Raw genomic sequence first — 18678 nt, forward strand, 5'->3', positions numbered from 1 at the left:
GATGTGCAGGTTAGGTTGATTTGGCTATGATAAATTGACCCTTAGTGTTAGGGGATTAAATACGTGGGGTTACGGGGATAGGGTGGGATATGTGTTGGTGCAGGCTCGATGGGCCGAAATGGCCTCTATCTGCCCTGTGGGGATTCTGTGTGATCCACTGGTTCTCACTTATCTGTTTTACCAGTTACATCCTCAAAAATTTCCAGTAGATTAGTCAAGCATGATTTACCTTTTGTAAATCCATGTTGACTTTGTCCAATCCTGTCACTGCTTTCCAAGTGCTCTGCTATTACATCTTTTATAATTGACTCTAGCATTTTCCCCACTACCGATGTCAGGCTTACCGGTCTATCATTCCCCGCTTTTTCTCTACCACCTTTTTTGAATAGTGGGGTAACATTAGCTACCCTCCAATCCATGGGTACTGTTCCAGAGTCTATCGAGTTCTGGAAGATGACCAGCAATGCATCTACTATTTCTAGGGCCACTTCCTTAAGTACCCTGGGATGTAGATTATCAGGCCCTGGGGATTTATCGGCCTTCAGTCCCATCAATTTTCCTAACACCATTTCCCTACAAATACTGATTTCTTTCAGTTCCACCCTTTCATCAGACCCTATGTTCCCCAGCATCTCTGGGAGGTTATTTGTGTCCTCCTTTGTGAAGACAGAACCAAAATATGTATTTAGTTGGTCTGCCATTTCTTTGTTCCCCATTATAAATTCCCCTGATTCTGACTGCAAGGGACCTACGCTTGACTTCACCAATCTTTTTCTCTTCACATATCTGTAAAAGCTTTTACAGTCAGTTTTTATGTTCCCTGATAGCTTACTCTCACATTCTATTTTCCCTTTCTTAATTAATCCCTTTGTCCTCCTTTGTTGAATCCTAAACTGCTCCCAATCCTCAGGATTATTGCTTTTTCTGGCCAATTTATATGTCGGTGTTTAGAAGATTGAGAGGGGATCTCATCGAAACCTATAAAATTCTGTCAGGCCTGGACAGACTAGATGCAGGAAGGATGTTTCTGATGGCTGGGGAGTCCAGAACCAGGGGTCATAGTCTAATAGGACGGTGTTAGACAAGGGGAGAAGAGAGAGGACCTATCTGGGAGAAAGGGAAATTGAGTGATAGATCTGAGGGAAGATCCATAGATTTGAATTGAAAGAAATGGTATAAGAAACGGACAGCGGCTGGGGTTAAGTGTAGAAGTTAACAGAGGAGGATTCAAGTAATGAACGGTAGCATAGTGGTTAAGTTACTGGACTAGTAATCCAGAGGCCTGGACTAATGATCCAGAGATCTAAGTTCAAATCCCACCATGGGGAATTTAAATTCAGTTAATTAAATCTGGAATAAAAAGTAGTATCAGTAATGGTGACGATGAAACTATCGGATTGTTGTTAAGAACCCATCTGGCTCACTAACGTCCTTTAGGGAAGGAGATCTGCTGTCCTTACTTGGTTTGGCCAAAATGTCGCTCTAGGCCCACAGCAATGTGGCCGACTCTTAATTGCCACTCAGTAACAAACCTCTACAAAACACAATAATAAGAATAAAACTGGACAGACCACCTGGTATCGACCTCAACACTGGCTACGGACATGACCACGGCACATCCAGCCCAGTCGACCCTGCAAAGTCCTCTTCACCAACATCTGGGGACTTGTGCCAAAATTGGGAGAGCTGTCCCACAGACTAGTCAAGCAACAGCCTGACATAGTCATACTCACAGTCATACCTTTCAGCCAATGTCCCACCAGAAGCACAGACCCAGCAGGGGTGGCAGCACAGTGGTATACAGTCGGGAAGGAGTCCTCAACATTGACTCCGGACCCAATGAAGTCTCATGGCTTCAGGTCAAGCATGGGCAAGGAAACCTCCTCAGCTGATGAATCAGTACTCCTCCATGTTGAACACCACTTGGAAGAAGTACTGAGCGTAGCAAGGGCACAGAATGTACTCTGGGTGAGGGACTTGAATGTCCATCACCAAGAGTGGCTCGGTAGCACCAGTACTGGTCGAGTTCTTAAGTACATAACTGCCAGTCTGGGCCTGTGACAGGTGGTGAGAGAACCAACACGAGGGAAAAACCTACTTCACCTCATCCTCGCCAATCTACCTGTCACAGATGCATCTGTCCATGACAGCATTGGTAGCAGTGACCACCGCACAGTCATTGTGGCGACAAAGTCCTGGCTTCACACTGAGGACACCCTCCATCATGTTGTGATTCAGAACGGATCTCGCAGCTCAAAACTGGGCATCCATGAGGCGCTGTGGGCCATCAGCAGCAGAATTTTATTCCATCACAATCTTTAACCTCCTGGCCCGGCATATCCCTCACTCTACCATTACCATCAAGCCAGGGGACCAACCCTGGTTCAATAAGGAGTGTAAAAGAGCATGCCAGGAGCAGCACCAGGCGTACCTAAAAATGAGGTGCCAACTGAGGAAGCTGCGACAGAGGACTACGTGCATGCTAAAAAGCGTAAGCTGCATGCTATAGATAGGGCTAAGTGATCCCACAATCAAAGCTTTGCAGTCCTACCACATCCAGTCGTGCATGGTGGTGGACCATTAAACAACTAACGGGGAGAGGAGGAGGCTCCGTGATTATCCCCATCCTCCATGATGGTGGAGCCCAGCATGTGAGTGCCAAAGATGAGGCTGAAGCATTTGCAACCATCTTCAGCCAGAAGTGCAGAGTGGATGATCCATATCGGCCTCCTCTTGAGGTCCCCACCATCATAGAAGCCAGTCTTTAGCTAATTCGATTCACTCCATGTGATCTCGAGAAACGGCTAAGCACACTGGATACAGCAAAGGCTATGGGCCCCAACAACATCCTGGCTGTCGTGCTGAAGACTTGTGCTCCACAACTAGCCACGCTTCTAGCCAAGCTATTCTAGTAGAGCTACAACACTGGCATCTATCCGACAATGTGGAAAACTGCCCAGGTATGTCCAGTCCTCAAAAAGCAGGACAAATCCAATCCGGCCAATTACCGCCCCATCGGTCTACTCTCAATCATCAGCAAAGTGATGGAAGGTGCCATCGACAGTGCTATCAAGCGGCACTTACCAATAATTTGCCCAATTTGGGTTCCGCCAAGACCACTTGGCTCCAGACCTCATTACAGCCTTGGTCCAAACATGGACAAAGGAGCTGAATTCCACAGGTGAGGTGAGGTGAGAATGACTGCCCTTGACATTAAGGCAGCATTTGACTGAGTGTAGCATCAAGGAGCCCCTGGGAATTGGGAGGGAAAACCCTCCACTGGCTGTAGTCATACCTAGAACAAAGGAAGATGGTGGTGGTTGGAGGTCAATCATACCAGCCCCAGGACATCGCGGCAGGAGTTCCTCAGGGCAGTGTCCTAGGCCCAACCATCTTCAGCTGCTTCATCAATGACCTTCCCCATTTCTGACCTTATGTTGGAGGGATGTTCGCCGATGGCTGCACAGTGTTTAGTGCCATTCGCAACTCCTCAGGTAACGAAGCAGTCCATGCCCACATGCAACAAGACCTGAACAACATTCAGGCTTGGTCTGATATGTGGCGTGAATGTTACCTGCCACTTGAGTGCCAGGCAATGACTGTCTCCAACAAGCAAGAGTCCAACTACCGCCCCTTGACATTCAATGGCATTACCATAGCCGAATCCCCCACCATCAAAATCCTGGGTGTCACCATTGAACAGAAACTTAACTGGACCAGCCATATAAATACTGTGGCAACAAGAGCAGGTAAGTGGCTGGGTATTCTGCAGCGAGTGTCTCACCTCCTGACTTCCAAAGTCTTTCCACCATCTACAAGGCACAAGTAAGGAGTGTGATGGAATACTCTCCACTTGCCTGGATGAGTGCAGCTCCAACAACACTCAAGAAGCTCAACACCATCCAAGACAAAGCAGTCCACTTGATTGGCACCCCATCCACCACCTTAAGCATTCACTCCCTCCACCACTGGCGTACCGTGGCTGCAGTGTGTACTATCTACTAGATGCACTGTAGCAACTCGCCAAGGCTTCTTCGGCAGCACCTCCCAAATCCGTAACCTCTACCACCTAGAAGGACAAGGGCAGCAGGCGCATGGGAACACCACCCCCTCCAAGTCACACACTATCCTGACTTGGAAGTATATTGCCATTCCTTCATTGTCGCTGGGTCAAAATCCTGGAACTCTCTCCCTAACAGCACTGTGGGAGTACCTTCACTACACTGATTGCAGCAGTTCAAGAATGTGGCTCACCACCACCTTCTCCAGGGCAATTAGGGATGGACAATAAATGCTGGCCTTGCCAGCGATACCCAGATCCCGTGAACAAATATTTAAAAAAATTCTACGGGACACTCGAAGAGTAAACAAGCCAGGAGGCACAACTAGAAAGGGGTGCAGATAATTCTGACCACGACTTTTACCCAAGGCATAAATGGGGTAGTATGACTCTTAAGCAGCAGTTTATAAAGGTATAATTAAGATACAGTAATTGTATTGATTCTTGCTTGTGCTGAATAAACTTTTAACCACTACCATTAATTTGGGTCAATGTTGAATCATTTGGAATCAAAGCTCTGAGAATCTTGCATCTGTGGAGAGAGAAACAGAATTAATGTTTCAGGATGATGAACTTTCATCAGAACCTGTGTCTGACTAACTTGATTGAATTTTTTGAGGAGGTAACAAGGAGGGTTGATGAGGGTAACGCTTTTAATGTAGCCTACATGGATTGTAGCAAGGCTTTTGACAAGGTCCGACGTGGCAGACTGATCAGAAAAGTAAAAGCCCATGGGATCCAAGGCAAAGTGGCAAGTTGGATCCAAAAGTGGCTCATTAGAAGGAAGCAAAGGATAATGGTCAACAGGTGATTTTGTGACTGGAAGGCTGTTTCCAGTGGGGTTCTGCAGCGCTTTGTACTAGCTCCCTTGCTTTTTGTGGTGTGCATCGATGATTTAGACTTCGATGCAGGGAGCATGATTAAGATGTTTGCAGATGATGCAAAAATTAGCCGTGTGGTTGACAGTGGGGAAGAAAGCTGTAGACTGCAGGAAGATATCAATGGACTGGTCAGGTGAGCAGAAAAGTGGCAAATTAAATTCAATCTGGAGAAGTGTGAGGTAATGCATTTGGGGAGGGCTAACCAGACAAGGGAATACACAATAAATGGCAGGACACTAAGGGGAGCAGAGGGACCTTGGAGTGTATGTCCACAGATCCCTGAAGGTAGCAGGACAGGTAGATAAGGTGGTTAAGAAGACATACGGGATACTTTCCTTTATTAGCTGAGGCATAGAATATAAGAGATGGGAGATTATGCTAGAACTCAAACACTAGTTAGGCCACAGCTAGAGTACTGCGTACAGTTCTGATCACCACATTACAGGAAAGATGTGATTGCACTAGAGAGGATGTTGCCAGGACTGGAGAACTTTGGCTATGAGGAAAGATTGGATAGGCTGGGGTGGTTTTCTTTGGAACAGAGGAGGCTGAAGGGAGATTTAATTGTGCGTATAAAATTATGAGGGGGTCTAGATAGGAAGGACCTATTTCCCTTAGCAGAGAGGTCAATAGATTTAAAGTATTTGGTACAAGGATTAGAGGGGAGTTGAGGAGAAATTCTTTCACCCAGAGGGTAGTGGGCGTCTGGAACTCACTGCCTGAAAGGGTGGTAGAGGCAGAAATCCTGATTGCATTTAAAAGTACTTGCATATGCACTTGAAGTGCTGTAACCTGCAAGGCTATGGACCAAGAGCTAGAAAGTGGGATTAAGCTGGATAGCTCTTTTTAGGCCGGCATGGATACGATGGGTCGAATGGCCTCCTGCTGTGCCATAAATTTCTATGATTCTGTGTGTTATATGCATATGTTATGGTTGCCGACAGGGAAAGAGGGCAAAAATTTAAAATCCTAGTTTATCAACAAAAAAAACTCCACTCTTGCATAATTGTTTTAATAATCCATTTTCTTACAGCGTAGGCAAGATTGGGAGGGAAAGAAATTGACTGCTGTATTGACAATCCTGTTAATTTTCAGGGGAAGTATATCGTCTGCTTTGATCCACTGGATGGCTCTTCCAATATTGACTGTCTTGTTTCCATAGGAACTATTTTTGCCATTTATAGAAAGGTAAAATTTTAATTACCATGACTTGAGTTCTTTGCCATTGCCTTTTTAAAAAAAAAATCAATTGAGAAATGTTTAACTTGGAATTGTTTTATTTTTTGAAAAGCTTAAACCTATTTACATAAGAACGTAAGAAATAGGAGCAGGAGTAGGACATTCAGACCTTCAAACCTGCTCCGCCATTCAATAAGATCATGGCTGATCTTCTACCTCAACTTCCACACTATCCCCATATCCCTTGAATCCCTTAGTATCCAAAAATCTATCAATCTCTGAATTGAATATATTCAACGACTGAGCATCCACAGCCCTTTTGGGGTAGAGAATTCCAAAAAAAACCTCCCAAGATCTCTGCGCTTCTCCAATTTTGGCCTCCTGCTCATCCCTGATTTTCATCGTTCCACCATTGGCAGCCGGACCTTCAGCTGCCTAGGCCCCAAGCTCTGAAATTCCCTCCCTCAGTGGAAATCTGCAATGTCGGGTGTACTGACCACAAGACCGCTCCAGGGACATCACTGATGGGAGGTTCCATGTGATTTCTGAAGTGGCTTCATTTATCGCAGTGGGGGCCACAACTTCAGACTGGCCAATCCAGAGTAGTGCTGACCTCAGGGAAAACACTTGACCAGCTGTATACACAATATCAAATGTGATAATTGACCAGATTCATCTGCGTCTTGGGTAAACAACAAAGTAAAGATTTTCACCTACCAGACAGTTAATGGGAGCAGCTATAATCCATGGATAATTAGTGATTTCATGTCACAGTCCCTTCATTAAGATGGGAGGTTCTTGGGCGATTGTGCTTCAGATTGTAAAAGTACTTTGTTCAGTTTTGCTCACTGTTTCATGGATTAACTATAACATTAGTCAAAAGTAATAGAGGTAGGAGCAGAATAAGATAAACTGAAATCTAAAACTAAAAGTACTGAAATATGTATATATGACATTTGACAGAAATGACTATGTAAAACAGGTGGCAGAAATAAATTTCATGGAGCCATGATGGTAAAATACTAATTGTAGAAATGAGAGCTGAGTAGTCAATAAGTCTTGCATGGTAGTTGCGGAAATAGGCTGTAAAATATCAAGCCTGTTCTCTTAGTCATGCCATATCTTTGTACTTTTCTGATTCTGTCTTCATTTGCTAGATCAGCCAGGCCTCTCTGTCTCTGTCCAACTAGGCAATCTATTGCCTACTACTTTATTTGTCTGCTACTAGTTTTAAGGGTAGAAATTCTAATTCAATCTCTATCTGAATGCTGCATGCATTCGTAACAAGATAGTTGAATTGACGGCTCAAATAGAAATAAATGGTATGATATCACCAGTACAGAGATGTGGTTGCAAGCTGACCAAGGCTGGGAACTGAATATTCAGGGGTATTTGACATTTCGGAAGGATAGGCAGAAAGGAAAAGGAGGTGGGGTAGCTCTGTTAATAAAGGATGAGCTCAGTACAGTAGTGAGAAATGATCTTGGCACGGAAGATCAAGATGTAGAATCAGTTTGGGTGGAGATAAGAAATAATAAGGGAAAGAAGTCACTGGTGGGCATAGTCTATAGGCCCCCTAACAGCAGCTACACTGTAAGACAGCGTATAAATCAAGAAATAATGGGGGCTTGTAAGAAAGGTACTGCAGTAATCGTGGACGATTTTAATCATCATATAGATTGGACAAATCAAATTGGAAAAGGTAGCCTTGAGAATAAGTTCATAGTGTATTCAGGACAGTTTCTTAGAACAATACATTGTGGAACTAACCAGGGAACAGGCTATTTTAGATCTGGTAATGTGTAATGAGACAGGGTTAATTAATCTCATAGTAAATGATCCTATAGGGAAGAGTGATCATAACATGATAAAATTTCACATTCAGTTTGAAGGTGAGAAACTTGGTCTGAAACTAGTGTCTTAAACTTAAATAAAGGCAATTACAAAGGTATGAAGACAGAGTTGGCTAAAGTGGACTGGGAAAATAGATTAAAAGGTACGACAGTAGATAAGCAGTAGCAGACTTTAAGGAGTTATTTCATAACTCGGCAAAGATATATTCCAGTGAGAAAGAAAGATTCTACGAGAAGGATGAACCATCCGTGGCTGACTAAGGAAGCTAAGGAGGGTATCAAATTGAAAGAAAAGGCATACAATGTGATCTTATTGAAACACAAGATTCTGAGGGGGCTTGGCAGGGTAGATGCTGAGAGGATGTTTCCCCCTCATGGGGGAATCTAGAACTAGGGGGCATAGTTTCAGAATAAGGGGTCACCCATTTAAGACAGAGCTGAGGAGGCATTTCTTCTGAGGGTCGTGAATCTTTGGAATTCTCTACTCCCGAGAGATGTGGAGGCTGAGTCATTGAATATATTCAAGGCTAAGATAGACAGATTTTTGAACTATAGGGGAGTCGAGGGTTATGGGGGATAGGCAGAAATGTGGAGTTGAGGCCAAGATCAGATCAGCCATGATCTTATTGAATGATGGAGCAGGCTCGAGGGGCCAAATGGCCTACTCCTGCTCCTATTTCTTATGTTAACAAAATGTAACAAAATGTAAGTAAACTGGGTAACGGCAATATAAAAGCACTCGCAGGAATGCAGTGTGATTGTACTAATGTGCATACTTGGACTTTGCCAATTGAAATTATGTGGTATTTTCTGTCAGCTTGGCTCAATTAATATCACTGTCCCTCTCACACTCATTGGATCAGAAGGTTGCAAAATTGGGGCCTACTCCAGGAACTGAGCCCATAATCGAGGCTGACATGCCAGTGCAGTACCTAGGGAGTGCTGCATGGTCGAAGGCTGCCCTTTGGGTGAGACATCAAAACTGGGGCCCTATCCATCTGTTTGGGTAGATGTTAAAAGTTCAATGAGAAGAAAGTGTGGTTCTTCATCTGAATCTATACTGTGCTGTTACTTATTATGCTCTTTCTCAAATCCAGTCCTTTTGGCTTCTTTAATTATTAATCCTATTCAGCTTCTTATTCCCCTATTAATTTATTACAGGAAATCTATAAACTGTCAAGAAATATTGTCCAGTCATTCTTCTATTTCTACCCTAATGAATATGACCTGAGCCCTTTTTATTTCCCTGTGCTCTTGAGGATTTTACTTTTCAATCTATTTCATCTTTTGCTAACTATCACCTATCTGGAAGACTAACTCTGTAACATTCACAATGAAGTGGAATAAATACTGGAAAAAGAAAATCATTGCTAGTTCTCCTGATGACCTAGTGGTGTAGACATTGCTAGATATTGAGTTAAACAGACCAAATAGAACCAGGTTTAATTCCCAGTCTGTGCTGAGTTTGATAGTCTCACCCAGGGCGGCAGTTCAGGTATGATTGACCCTGTTCCTGGACTAGGATTGGGGGGAGAAGGGAGAATAAGCCAGCTCTTGATTGCTAGCCAGTGACCCATCTTGGAATGCATTCGTGGACTTCAGGCGTAGACAGGATCAGGTTCAGCTATTATACCCTCCATTGTCCAATAGGCTTCTGACACTGACTCTTCAAACTCACACATGAAGAATGGCCATTTCAGTGAGGTACTGGAAGGCTGTGGAATTCTATCGTAGCAAGAGCCTGTGCCATTAGGACTAACCGAGGAGGAGAAGAAAATCATTAATGCTCCATGATTGCCAGAATAACTCAAGATTAAAATTTTCACCCATGCACCTTCATAATATAACTTGTAGCGTTTTTGTTTACCTTTCTAACAATTGGTAACTGCGTTCTTTTCTATATTAAGACTACTGATGGCCAGCCAACTGAGAAGGATGCTTTACAGCCCGGTCGTAACATCGTAGCAGCTGGTTATGCCATGTATGGCAGTGCCACAATGCTGGTATTATCTTCAGGAAATGGAGTGAACTGCTTCATGCTGGATCCAGTAAGATCTTGTAACTTTATTTTGTCAAAAGCCACAGTGCTATATATGCATTTTAATTGTCAAATATTGAGACAAGCCATTCAGTCAAATCTGATTGTGATTTGTAAACTAGTAAATTCTATTCTCGATCCCGCTTTCCCCTTCCCATTCATTCAGTCACATTTAGTACATTATATGTTCATATTCCAGACATGGACAAGAAAAGATTGGTATGTAGTCACTGACTAATTGCTATTCCTGTGCGAGGTTTTACTGAATCACAAATCCGTACTAACAAAAGTTTCCCGACTACAAAGCAAGCTGTGATTGTGATGTTGATCTTCCCCAATATTGGGGAAGATCGATAAATGTCACTGATTACTGGACTGCAGGAATAGGCTGAGCCTGCAATCGGCCTGCAGTCAGAAAATTGACAGCCAATATTAGTTAATGTTGTTGGAGGCGGCCATTTAGGTTTACCGGTGGTAGCACTATGTCTCCAGTAGCATGTGTGCCTCATGGTTCTCTGCTGGAGGAGCTAGCAGCACCTCACTCATATTAATAAAGCAAAATACTGCGAATAAAAACAGAATATGCTGGAAATACTCAGCAGGTCAAGCAGCATCTATGGAGAGAGAGAGAGAAACAGAGTTAACGTTTCAGGTCAATGACTTTTCATCAGAACGGGAAAAGGTTGGCAATGTACCAGGATTTAAGCAAGTACAGAGGTTGGGAATGCAGGGATTCTCATTATCGTAAAAGTACAATTTTAAAAAGAAATTAGGGCCTGAATGTCTACCTACAAGAAATTCACTATTGGAGCTGACAATCATTGCACAGCTTATTCTTCCAGGAGCACTGGTATGAACTGTAGATTTTTCAACTGCTTGCCTGTGCCATTTTCTAATGAGCAGGCAAGCTAATTGACCCCTCACCTTCACTTTTATGATGGAGGGTTTAGCCTAGCTTGAAAACTACAGGACGTGACTACTCTGAACCCTGTTAATATTTATAAATCCAAGCTTGCCATCTGTCATTGTCCAAATTAAAACCCTACCTATATAAATGTCAGTTTGGAAGTGCTGCCTAATTTTACTGGTATTGTGTAGGTTAAATGCTTTCTAATGAAGTGTAACTGACTTTTCAGATGTCAATGCATCCTTAGCCTCAAACTGTATATGTTTATAAGATACACTGACTTATAATAATTTGTGTTATTAGGCCATTGGAGAATTCATTTTGGTGGACAAGAATGTGACCATGAAGAAGAAGGGGAATATTTACAGTATTAATGAAGGCTATGCAAAGTACTTTGATCCTATAGTCACAGAGTACATAAAAAAGAAGAAATTTCCTGAGGTATGGTAAAGAACATCACGTTTACCTACAAAGAGTGAACAGCTTCTTTGTTCTAGAAGTCACTTTACTTCTCTTTAACCCACAGGATGGTAGCTCTCCCTATGGTGCGAGATATATTGGGTCCATGGTTGCGGATGTGCATCGGACTCTGATGTATGGAGGGATCTTTCTGTACCCAGCTAATACAAAAAGTCCTAAAGGAAAGGTATGAAAAGGACCATCCAAACTCTAGTTCTTCAAAAGTATCCTGTAGAGTGATTAAGGGCCGCTTGCAGACACTGAATCACGGCCACCTTCTACACAAGTCTATTAGCTATCCGAGCAGTTCATTGTTGACATTTAAAGTGAAGTTGTGTTGGCAAGATCTCAATGATTTTTTTTAAGGGATCTTGACGTAAATGTGAATTATATTCTTCTCATTCAAAATTGTGGGTTTGTAATGTTTCTAACACAGAACTGGACTAGCTGTAGGGTTAGTAGTTGCCAGCAGTGGCACTCAAGACTGATAATATACACTGTGCTATAAAGCTTTATAATCTCATTGGGTATTGAATTTTCTGGTAATTTAGGATTATTTCTTTAGAAGCCAATCGTCAAACCTCTTGTGCAGCAAATATCTTCATATACCCTATTATGTGAATGAATATTGGCAGTTTGCATTTGCATTGAGTCTCGTTGCTGAGCAAAAACTGAATTAAATTACATGCATTACAAATATGGATGCCCAGGAGTGAATATGAGAGGAATCTGAGCTTGGAGTTCTAACTGTCAGACTTGAATCACCTTGTGAGCTATACAATATTATTCACAATTATTACCAGACTGTGGGTAAAAGCTTTGCCTGGATTTGTAGTCTGTCCTTGTTACCATGTAGCTATGGAAAGTTCAGAAGCACAGGCAATTTATGATTAACAGTAATTAATGAAAAGTACAAAGTTTTCGTAGAACTAGGAGTTGAAATGAATGAGATGGCGCAACAATGTTCCCTTTCATTTCTTTTTTGGGTGCGCAGCCACTTTAAGGGGCTGCGCGGCTCATTCAAAATATTGCGCATTACGTGGTTTTCCTATGTAAAAGTTGGTGAGCCAGCTGCGCAGGAGCGGCAGAGCGCTGCGCAGCTTAAAGGGAACATTGCAGCTCAGTACAGTGTACCAGTTATTGACTGGCTACTTGTAATACCCGTCCTTCATTTTCTTGAGATTGAGATTATGTAAATACTTTTTTCTGCCGAGACAGTTTCTTTTCAATCCCGGACCAGCCGGTTCCAAGTACAGATAAGGCTAGTTCACCTCGGACAGTCACAGTAAATTTGCCAATACGCCACTTGCTATCCTGCTGCTCCAGTGGTTTGCCGACACTCTTTGCGCTTTTCTGCCACTTCAGCAGCCTTGCTGATGCCACCTCTGTTTTGTTGATGCTCCTGTTGCTTGCTGCTGAATCCCAGCAGCCTTGCCAAATGTTTTACTGATTGATTGATTGATGGGCAGCATTGCCAACATCCAGAATTTTACAGTCCATCACGTAAGAGGTCACACAACACCAGGTTATAGTCCAACAGTTTTATTTGAAATCACAAGCTTTCGGAGCGCTGCTCCTTCGTCAGGTGAAATGGAGAGATGCATAAAGACACAGCTTATATAGTCAGAGAATAATGCCAGATGATTACAGGTAATCTTTCTAACTGCCATTTATCACACCTCGGCAGAGAGATAATCACAGCAATCAAAGGTGTGAATGGTGTCCAAACAAGTTAGTCAGGAAAACATTACATCAAAGAACAATGAGATGGGGTCACAAGGGGTCAAATGTTGCAGATGCTGGGGTCTGTATGGAAAAACAAAAAAACTTTTTTTTTGCTGGAAATCACAGCAGGTCCAGCCGCATCCGTGTAGAGAGAACAAGCCAACGACGACTCGAGTCTGGGTGACACTACGTCAGGTGGGGTTACATGTAGCGTGACATGAACCCAAGATCCTGGTTGAGGCCATCCTCATGAGTGCAGAACTTGGCTATCAGTTTCTGCTCGACAATTTTGCGTTGTAGTGTGTTTCGAAGGCCGCCTTGGAGAATGCTTACCTGAAGATCGGAGGCTGAATGTCCTTGACTGCTGAAGTGTTCCCCGACTGGGAGGGAACACCCCTGCCTGGCGATTGTTGTGCAGTGTCCGTTCATCCGTTGTCGCAGTGTCTGCATGGTCTCACCATTCACACCTTTTGATTGCTGTGGTTATCTCTCTGCCGAGGTGTGATAAATGGCAGTTAGAAAGATTACCTATAATCATCTGGCATTATTCTCTGACTATATAAGCTGTGTCTTTATGCATCTCTCCACTTCACCTGACGAAGGAGCAGCGCTCCGAAAGCTTGTGATTTCAAATAAAACTGTTGGACTATAACCTGGTGTTGTGTGACCTCTTACATTTGTCCACCCCAGTCCAACACCAGCATCTCCACACCACAGTCCATCACATGCTACATTCACACTATTTATAACAATACAACAAAACAAGCAAGACAGAAATGTAAATCTTAAATCTTCTGATTATAAATCTTAACCAGTTCAATAAAGCAACCTTTTAAAGGATTATATGTAGAAAATTGTTGAGGTGTTTTCTCAGTAGATTACCTACAGTGATTGATATTGCCAATGTTTTGGTGGTAGGAAAAGATGGGAATTATGAAGAAATATTTCATTTAATATGTAGTCATGTTCTAAAAATAGTGTTACTGCGATCAGTTTGCAGAAATATTTGAATTCAGTGGGAAACACTTTTTGAGCTCTGCCATATGTGCTACTCCTCTAGGTGGTGCTGTAATAATTATTTTCAGAGATCAAGGTGTCCTGCTCCGCCATCACAGCCTGTGACTCAATAGTTATTGTAGTGATGATATATCATTGTGATTGCACAATCTGGTCCATAAATCACTCAATGTTTTCTAAGAGAATTTCCTCTCAGTTACTGAAATTATGTCCAAAATAAAAAAAAAATTAAATATTTCACATTATTAAATTTATTTCTTGAATTGTCTTTTAATTAAGTCATTAATTTGAAGGTCTCGGCCTCTCCCAAAAGCCTCCACTTGGAATTGCTATTTTTGCACAGAGCTGTGACTTTGAGCTGAATTTGGATTGTGCAATTTAAACCTCTGGTGTAACTCATGTTCCAGAATGCTGCAGTACCAGTCAGTTATACTGATGGGAATTTTTTTCTTTAGCTTCTAGCAGTTTCTGCTAAAGAAAAGTTCAGGAACTATTTGAAGAATAGCCAGAGGGTAAATTTCAAAATCTTCATTCTGATGAAATTTATATGGGGCCAGAATTTACTGTCAAAATAACGGCGAGGCTAACAGCACTATCATTATTTATGCGCAAATCGCACAGCAACTTCCGGCAAAGGCAGATACACGGTTAAATGTGAAAATCCAGAAGTTGTTGTCCGAGATGTGCCACTCAGCCGTTGGCTTCCCGAAAACGCCATCTCACTGTCTGCCTCACCATTCAAATGCATTGAACGGGGTGAAGTTCCTGTACTTTGATGGTAGATACGAAGTAAACTCGCCACAATGTTGGCGCATGTCCAATTCAGTCTAAGTACTCCTTTTAACAGCATGATAAGTCTTAATTACTGCCAAACTACCTCTCTGGCACTGAAATTTTACTTTTACAAGTGTGAAATTCAGCAAGTAATTGGAGATTTAAAAAAAAATTAATTTTTACTTTACTTTTTCTGTTTTTTCTCAGTCCAATCTTTCCCTCTGTGTTTTTATTTTGCTTTCTGTGCCTGATTTGACATTGAATTCACTATTCTAACTGAAATTTCCTGGTCAGACTCCACTGTTTATTTCACAATTCTTCATTCTGGTTAAGGAGACACACAGTTGTTTGCTCTGTTCACCTGGGTCCCTGATGCCCTGTAGAGGGCGGGCATCTCCCACTAACGGCTACTTCCAGTGCAAAGTCTCATGGAAAAGTGAAGCAAGGGCAAATCTAACAAATGATGGGAAGGGAGCCACATTCTGTCCCCACCCCAAATCCAGCCTGCGGTTATTTGTGGCTCCTTTCTCTACCATATCATACCACCCACCACTTAGTCTTTTTTTTAATAATGGTACTGACAGAGAAGCAGAAGAGGACAGAAAGGAACAAAAAGAGTTAAGGGGAGAGAAACAGAAAAAAGACAAAGAATCAGGAGAGGGGTAATAGTGAAATTTCAACACCAACAGAAAAGAGAATAGCCATATTCTCCAAACTAGAATGTGCAGTGCCGCAGGCGCTTGACTAATATTAGAAATACAAGAGTTCACTTCCCTGTGAGGAAATGCAACACATTGTAATAATATTCCATTCAATATAGTGAAGTTCATTGTTCTCCTTCTCTGGTCTCTGTTGTGTTAACTGATCTCTAATCAGGCAGTGATGAGACTGAGACACTGCGAGGGACGGGATAAATCAGCCAGAGATTTTGGATCACCACTCTGGCCTCTATATTGGAAATGAGTTTGCATACTCATTGAGTGAGAACAAGATCGGAAGCCCAGCACTGATGCTTTCTATGCTCACTGTTGAAAAATAGCTGCTTGGGTGAGGTTCCTGATGACTGTTAGGAGAGTAAACTGGGCAAAAATTTATAAAGCTTTTACATGTTAAACTAACCTCTGAGTGTTCTCTTGTAGCTTCGACTTTTGTATGAGTGCAACCCCATGGCGTACATTATAGAGCAAGCAGGAGGCATGGCCACAACAGGTACCGAGGCAGTGCTGGACATTATGCCGGAATCCATTCACCAGCGGGCACCAATTATAATGGGATCCACAGACGATGTTCAAGAATACATTGACATTGTAAATAAATGCTGTTGCAAGTAATTAAAGCTACACAATGATGGAATGTGCATAACCAACTGTGACCAAATACCTGGACCAAAGATGTGTTTTTTTTCAGTGCAAAGTAACATTCCAACTTGATATTCCAAATCATATCAATCATCATGTAATTTTAATTACCAAAGCTCTTGGTGAGGCTCTGGGGTCAACAGTAGTTTTTGTGTCTTTATGTAACTATCCATGCACACGTCTGTACAACATTTAGTGAAGGAGCCCAATTAAATACTTGGACCTATGATTGTTGTGTCTGTGTGTTGATAGAGACACTGAAGACAGGAGTTGGTTTCATAAGTGTTTACTAAACAAAGTCTGGAGGGGAACTAACGGATACAACACAATATACAGGCTTATATAGCCCAAGTGGCCATTACCGGCATTACAGTACACATGGGGCTCTTAAAGGCACATACACTACAATTCCTCCTCTTTTAGCCAACCAGTACATAATATTTTAAGTAATTATTAATTACATGTTACAAGAAAAATAATCTACACATTGCTGCAGTTAATTAATTATAAGTCAGTCTCGCTGGAGGCTTCCTGACTCGGTCTGGATAACGCCGCGGTGGTGTAGTAGTTTCTGGTGGTGTAGTAGGTTCTTTTTGGCAAGGCTGATTCGGCTTGAATGCCAGTGTCAGGTTCATCGGGTGCCAGTATCCCCAGATCAGAGGTAGATATGGGTATCTCTACTTCATCGTTGGGCGTATAGAGTTGTGGTGTAGGTTGTCCCTTTTCGGATGACTCTATGATTTGGTCAGCATGGCGCCTTATTATGCTTTCTCCGATGTCCACGGTATACATCAGCGGTCCTAGTCGTGTGCAGATAGTTCCAGGCTGCCATTTCTCGGTACGGTAGTCCCGGGCCAAAACTTGTTGACCTATCTGGAAGGTTCTAATTGGCCTTTCATTCATGCCTTGAAATTGCCAGTTCTCCACGTCCCTTCTGATGTTGGGCTTGATCAAATCCAGCCAGCATCTTAGGCTTCTATTGAAGAACATCATGGTGGGAGTTTGGTTTGTAACCATATGTGTTGCATTCCTGTATGCGAACAAGAAGTTATCCACCTTGTGCTGAAGTTTTATGTCTTCATTACCCATGGCCTTTATGGCCTTCTTGAAGGTCTGCACAAACCTTTCAGCCAATCCATTGGTGGTGGGATGGTATGGGGCGGACGTGTAGTGCTTAACCCCATTGTTTTTTAAGAACTTCCTGAATTCTTCGGACACAAATTGCGGTCCATTATCAGGACAGATCTGTTCCGGCAGCCCATTCCTGGCAAATATGGTCCTTAATACTGTGATGGTTTTTTCCGTGGTGGTGGAGGACATCTTTATTACCTCCGGCCACTTGGAGTGTGCATCAACCGCGATTAAGAACATTGACTCCATAAATGGACCAGCAATGTCGATGTGTACCCTTTGCCAGGGAGATGAGGGCCACTCCCATGGATGTAGAGGGGCTTGGGGTGGAGCGTTTTGGACCTTCTGGCATCCTAGGCAGCTCTTGGTCATTTCTTCGATGTCTCCATCGATACCTGGCCACCATACAAACGCCCTGGCTAGGTTCTTCATTTTCACTCCACCCAGATGCCCCTCGTGAAGCTCCTTTAGAACTTTATCCTGGAGTTTGGGTGGAATCACCACTCTAGATCCACACATCAAGGTTCTTCGGCACACTGACAGCTGTTCTCTTCTTTGCAAGAATGCTGGTGGCATAGTGGTTAGCACTGTTGCCTCACAGCGCCAGGAACCCGGGTTCGAATCCGGCCTCGGGTGACTTTGTGGAGTTTGCACATTCTCCCCGTGTTTGCGTGGGTTTCCTCCGGGTGCTCCGGTTTCCTCCCACAGTCCAAAGATGTGCAGGTTAGGTTGATTGGCTATGATAAAAAATTGACCCTTCGTGTTAGGGGGATTAAATACGTGGGGTTACGGGGATAGGGTGCGATATGTGTTGGTGTAGGGGTTACGGGGATCGGGTGGGATATGTGTCGGTGCAGGCTTGATGGCTGCACTGTGGGGATTCTGTGATGCTGTGAACAGTGGTTCGCCATGTGCTGGCCATCCCTTCACTGTTAAATCATAGACTCGTGAGGGAGTCGGGTCATTTCTAGTTTCCCTTTCAATGGCAGAATTTGTTACTGGTAGACATTCGACTATGGTAGAGTGGAAAATCTCCACTGGGTCTACGGTAGGTGCTTCTTCTACCGTTGGCAACGGTAGGCGCGATAACCCGTCAGCATTCCCATGCTGTTTTGATTCTTTGTATTCTATGTTGTATTGGTGTGCCCCTAGAAAAAGGGACCACCTCTGTAGCCTTTGCGCTGTCATAATGGGAACACCCTTTTTAGGGTTGAATATGGAGATGAGGGGTTGATGGTCAGTCAACAAGGTAAATTTTTGTCCGTGTAGGTAATGGTTGAAATTCTTCACTCCCCA

At 43.1% G+C, this 18678-nt stretch overlaps 1 protein-coding gene across 1 annotated transcript in view; it reads left to right on the top strand.

The window, feature by feature from the left end:
* Positions 1-16478, top strand: part of LOC147124326 (fructose-1,6-bisphosphatase 1-like) — a 30604-nt gene extending 14126 nt beyond the window's left edge. The window contains exons 3-7 of the mRNA XM_085985015.1: positions 6037-6129; positions 9881-10021; positions 11222-11359; positions 11445-11564; positions 16033-16478. Coding sequence (XP_085841141.1) covers positions 6037-6129; positions 9881-10021; positions 11222-11359; positions 11445-11564; positions 16033-16224 — 684 coding nt within the window. The 3' untranslated portion in view covers positions 16225-16478. The remainder of the gene's footprint in view (positions 1-6036; positions 6130-9880; positions 10022-11221; positions 11360-11444; positions 11565-16032) is intronic.
* Positions 16479-18678: the final 2200 nt, after the last annotated feature.

The sequence above is a fragment of the Somniosus microcephalus genome, chromosome 1 (assembly GCF_052327205.1).
Source record: "Somniosus microcephalus isolate GS21.2 chromosome 1, FLI_Smic_1.0, whole genome shotgun sequence".
NCBI lineage: Eukaryota > Metazoa > Chordata > Chondrichthyes > Squaliformes > Somniosidae > Somniosus > Somniosus microcephalus.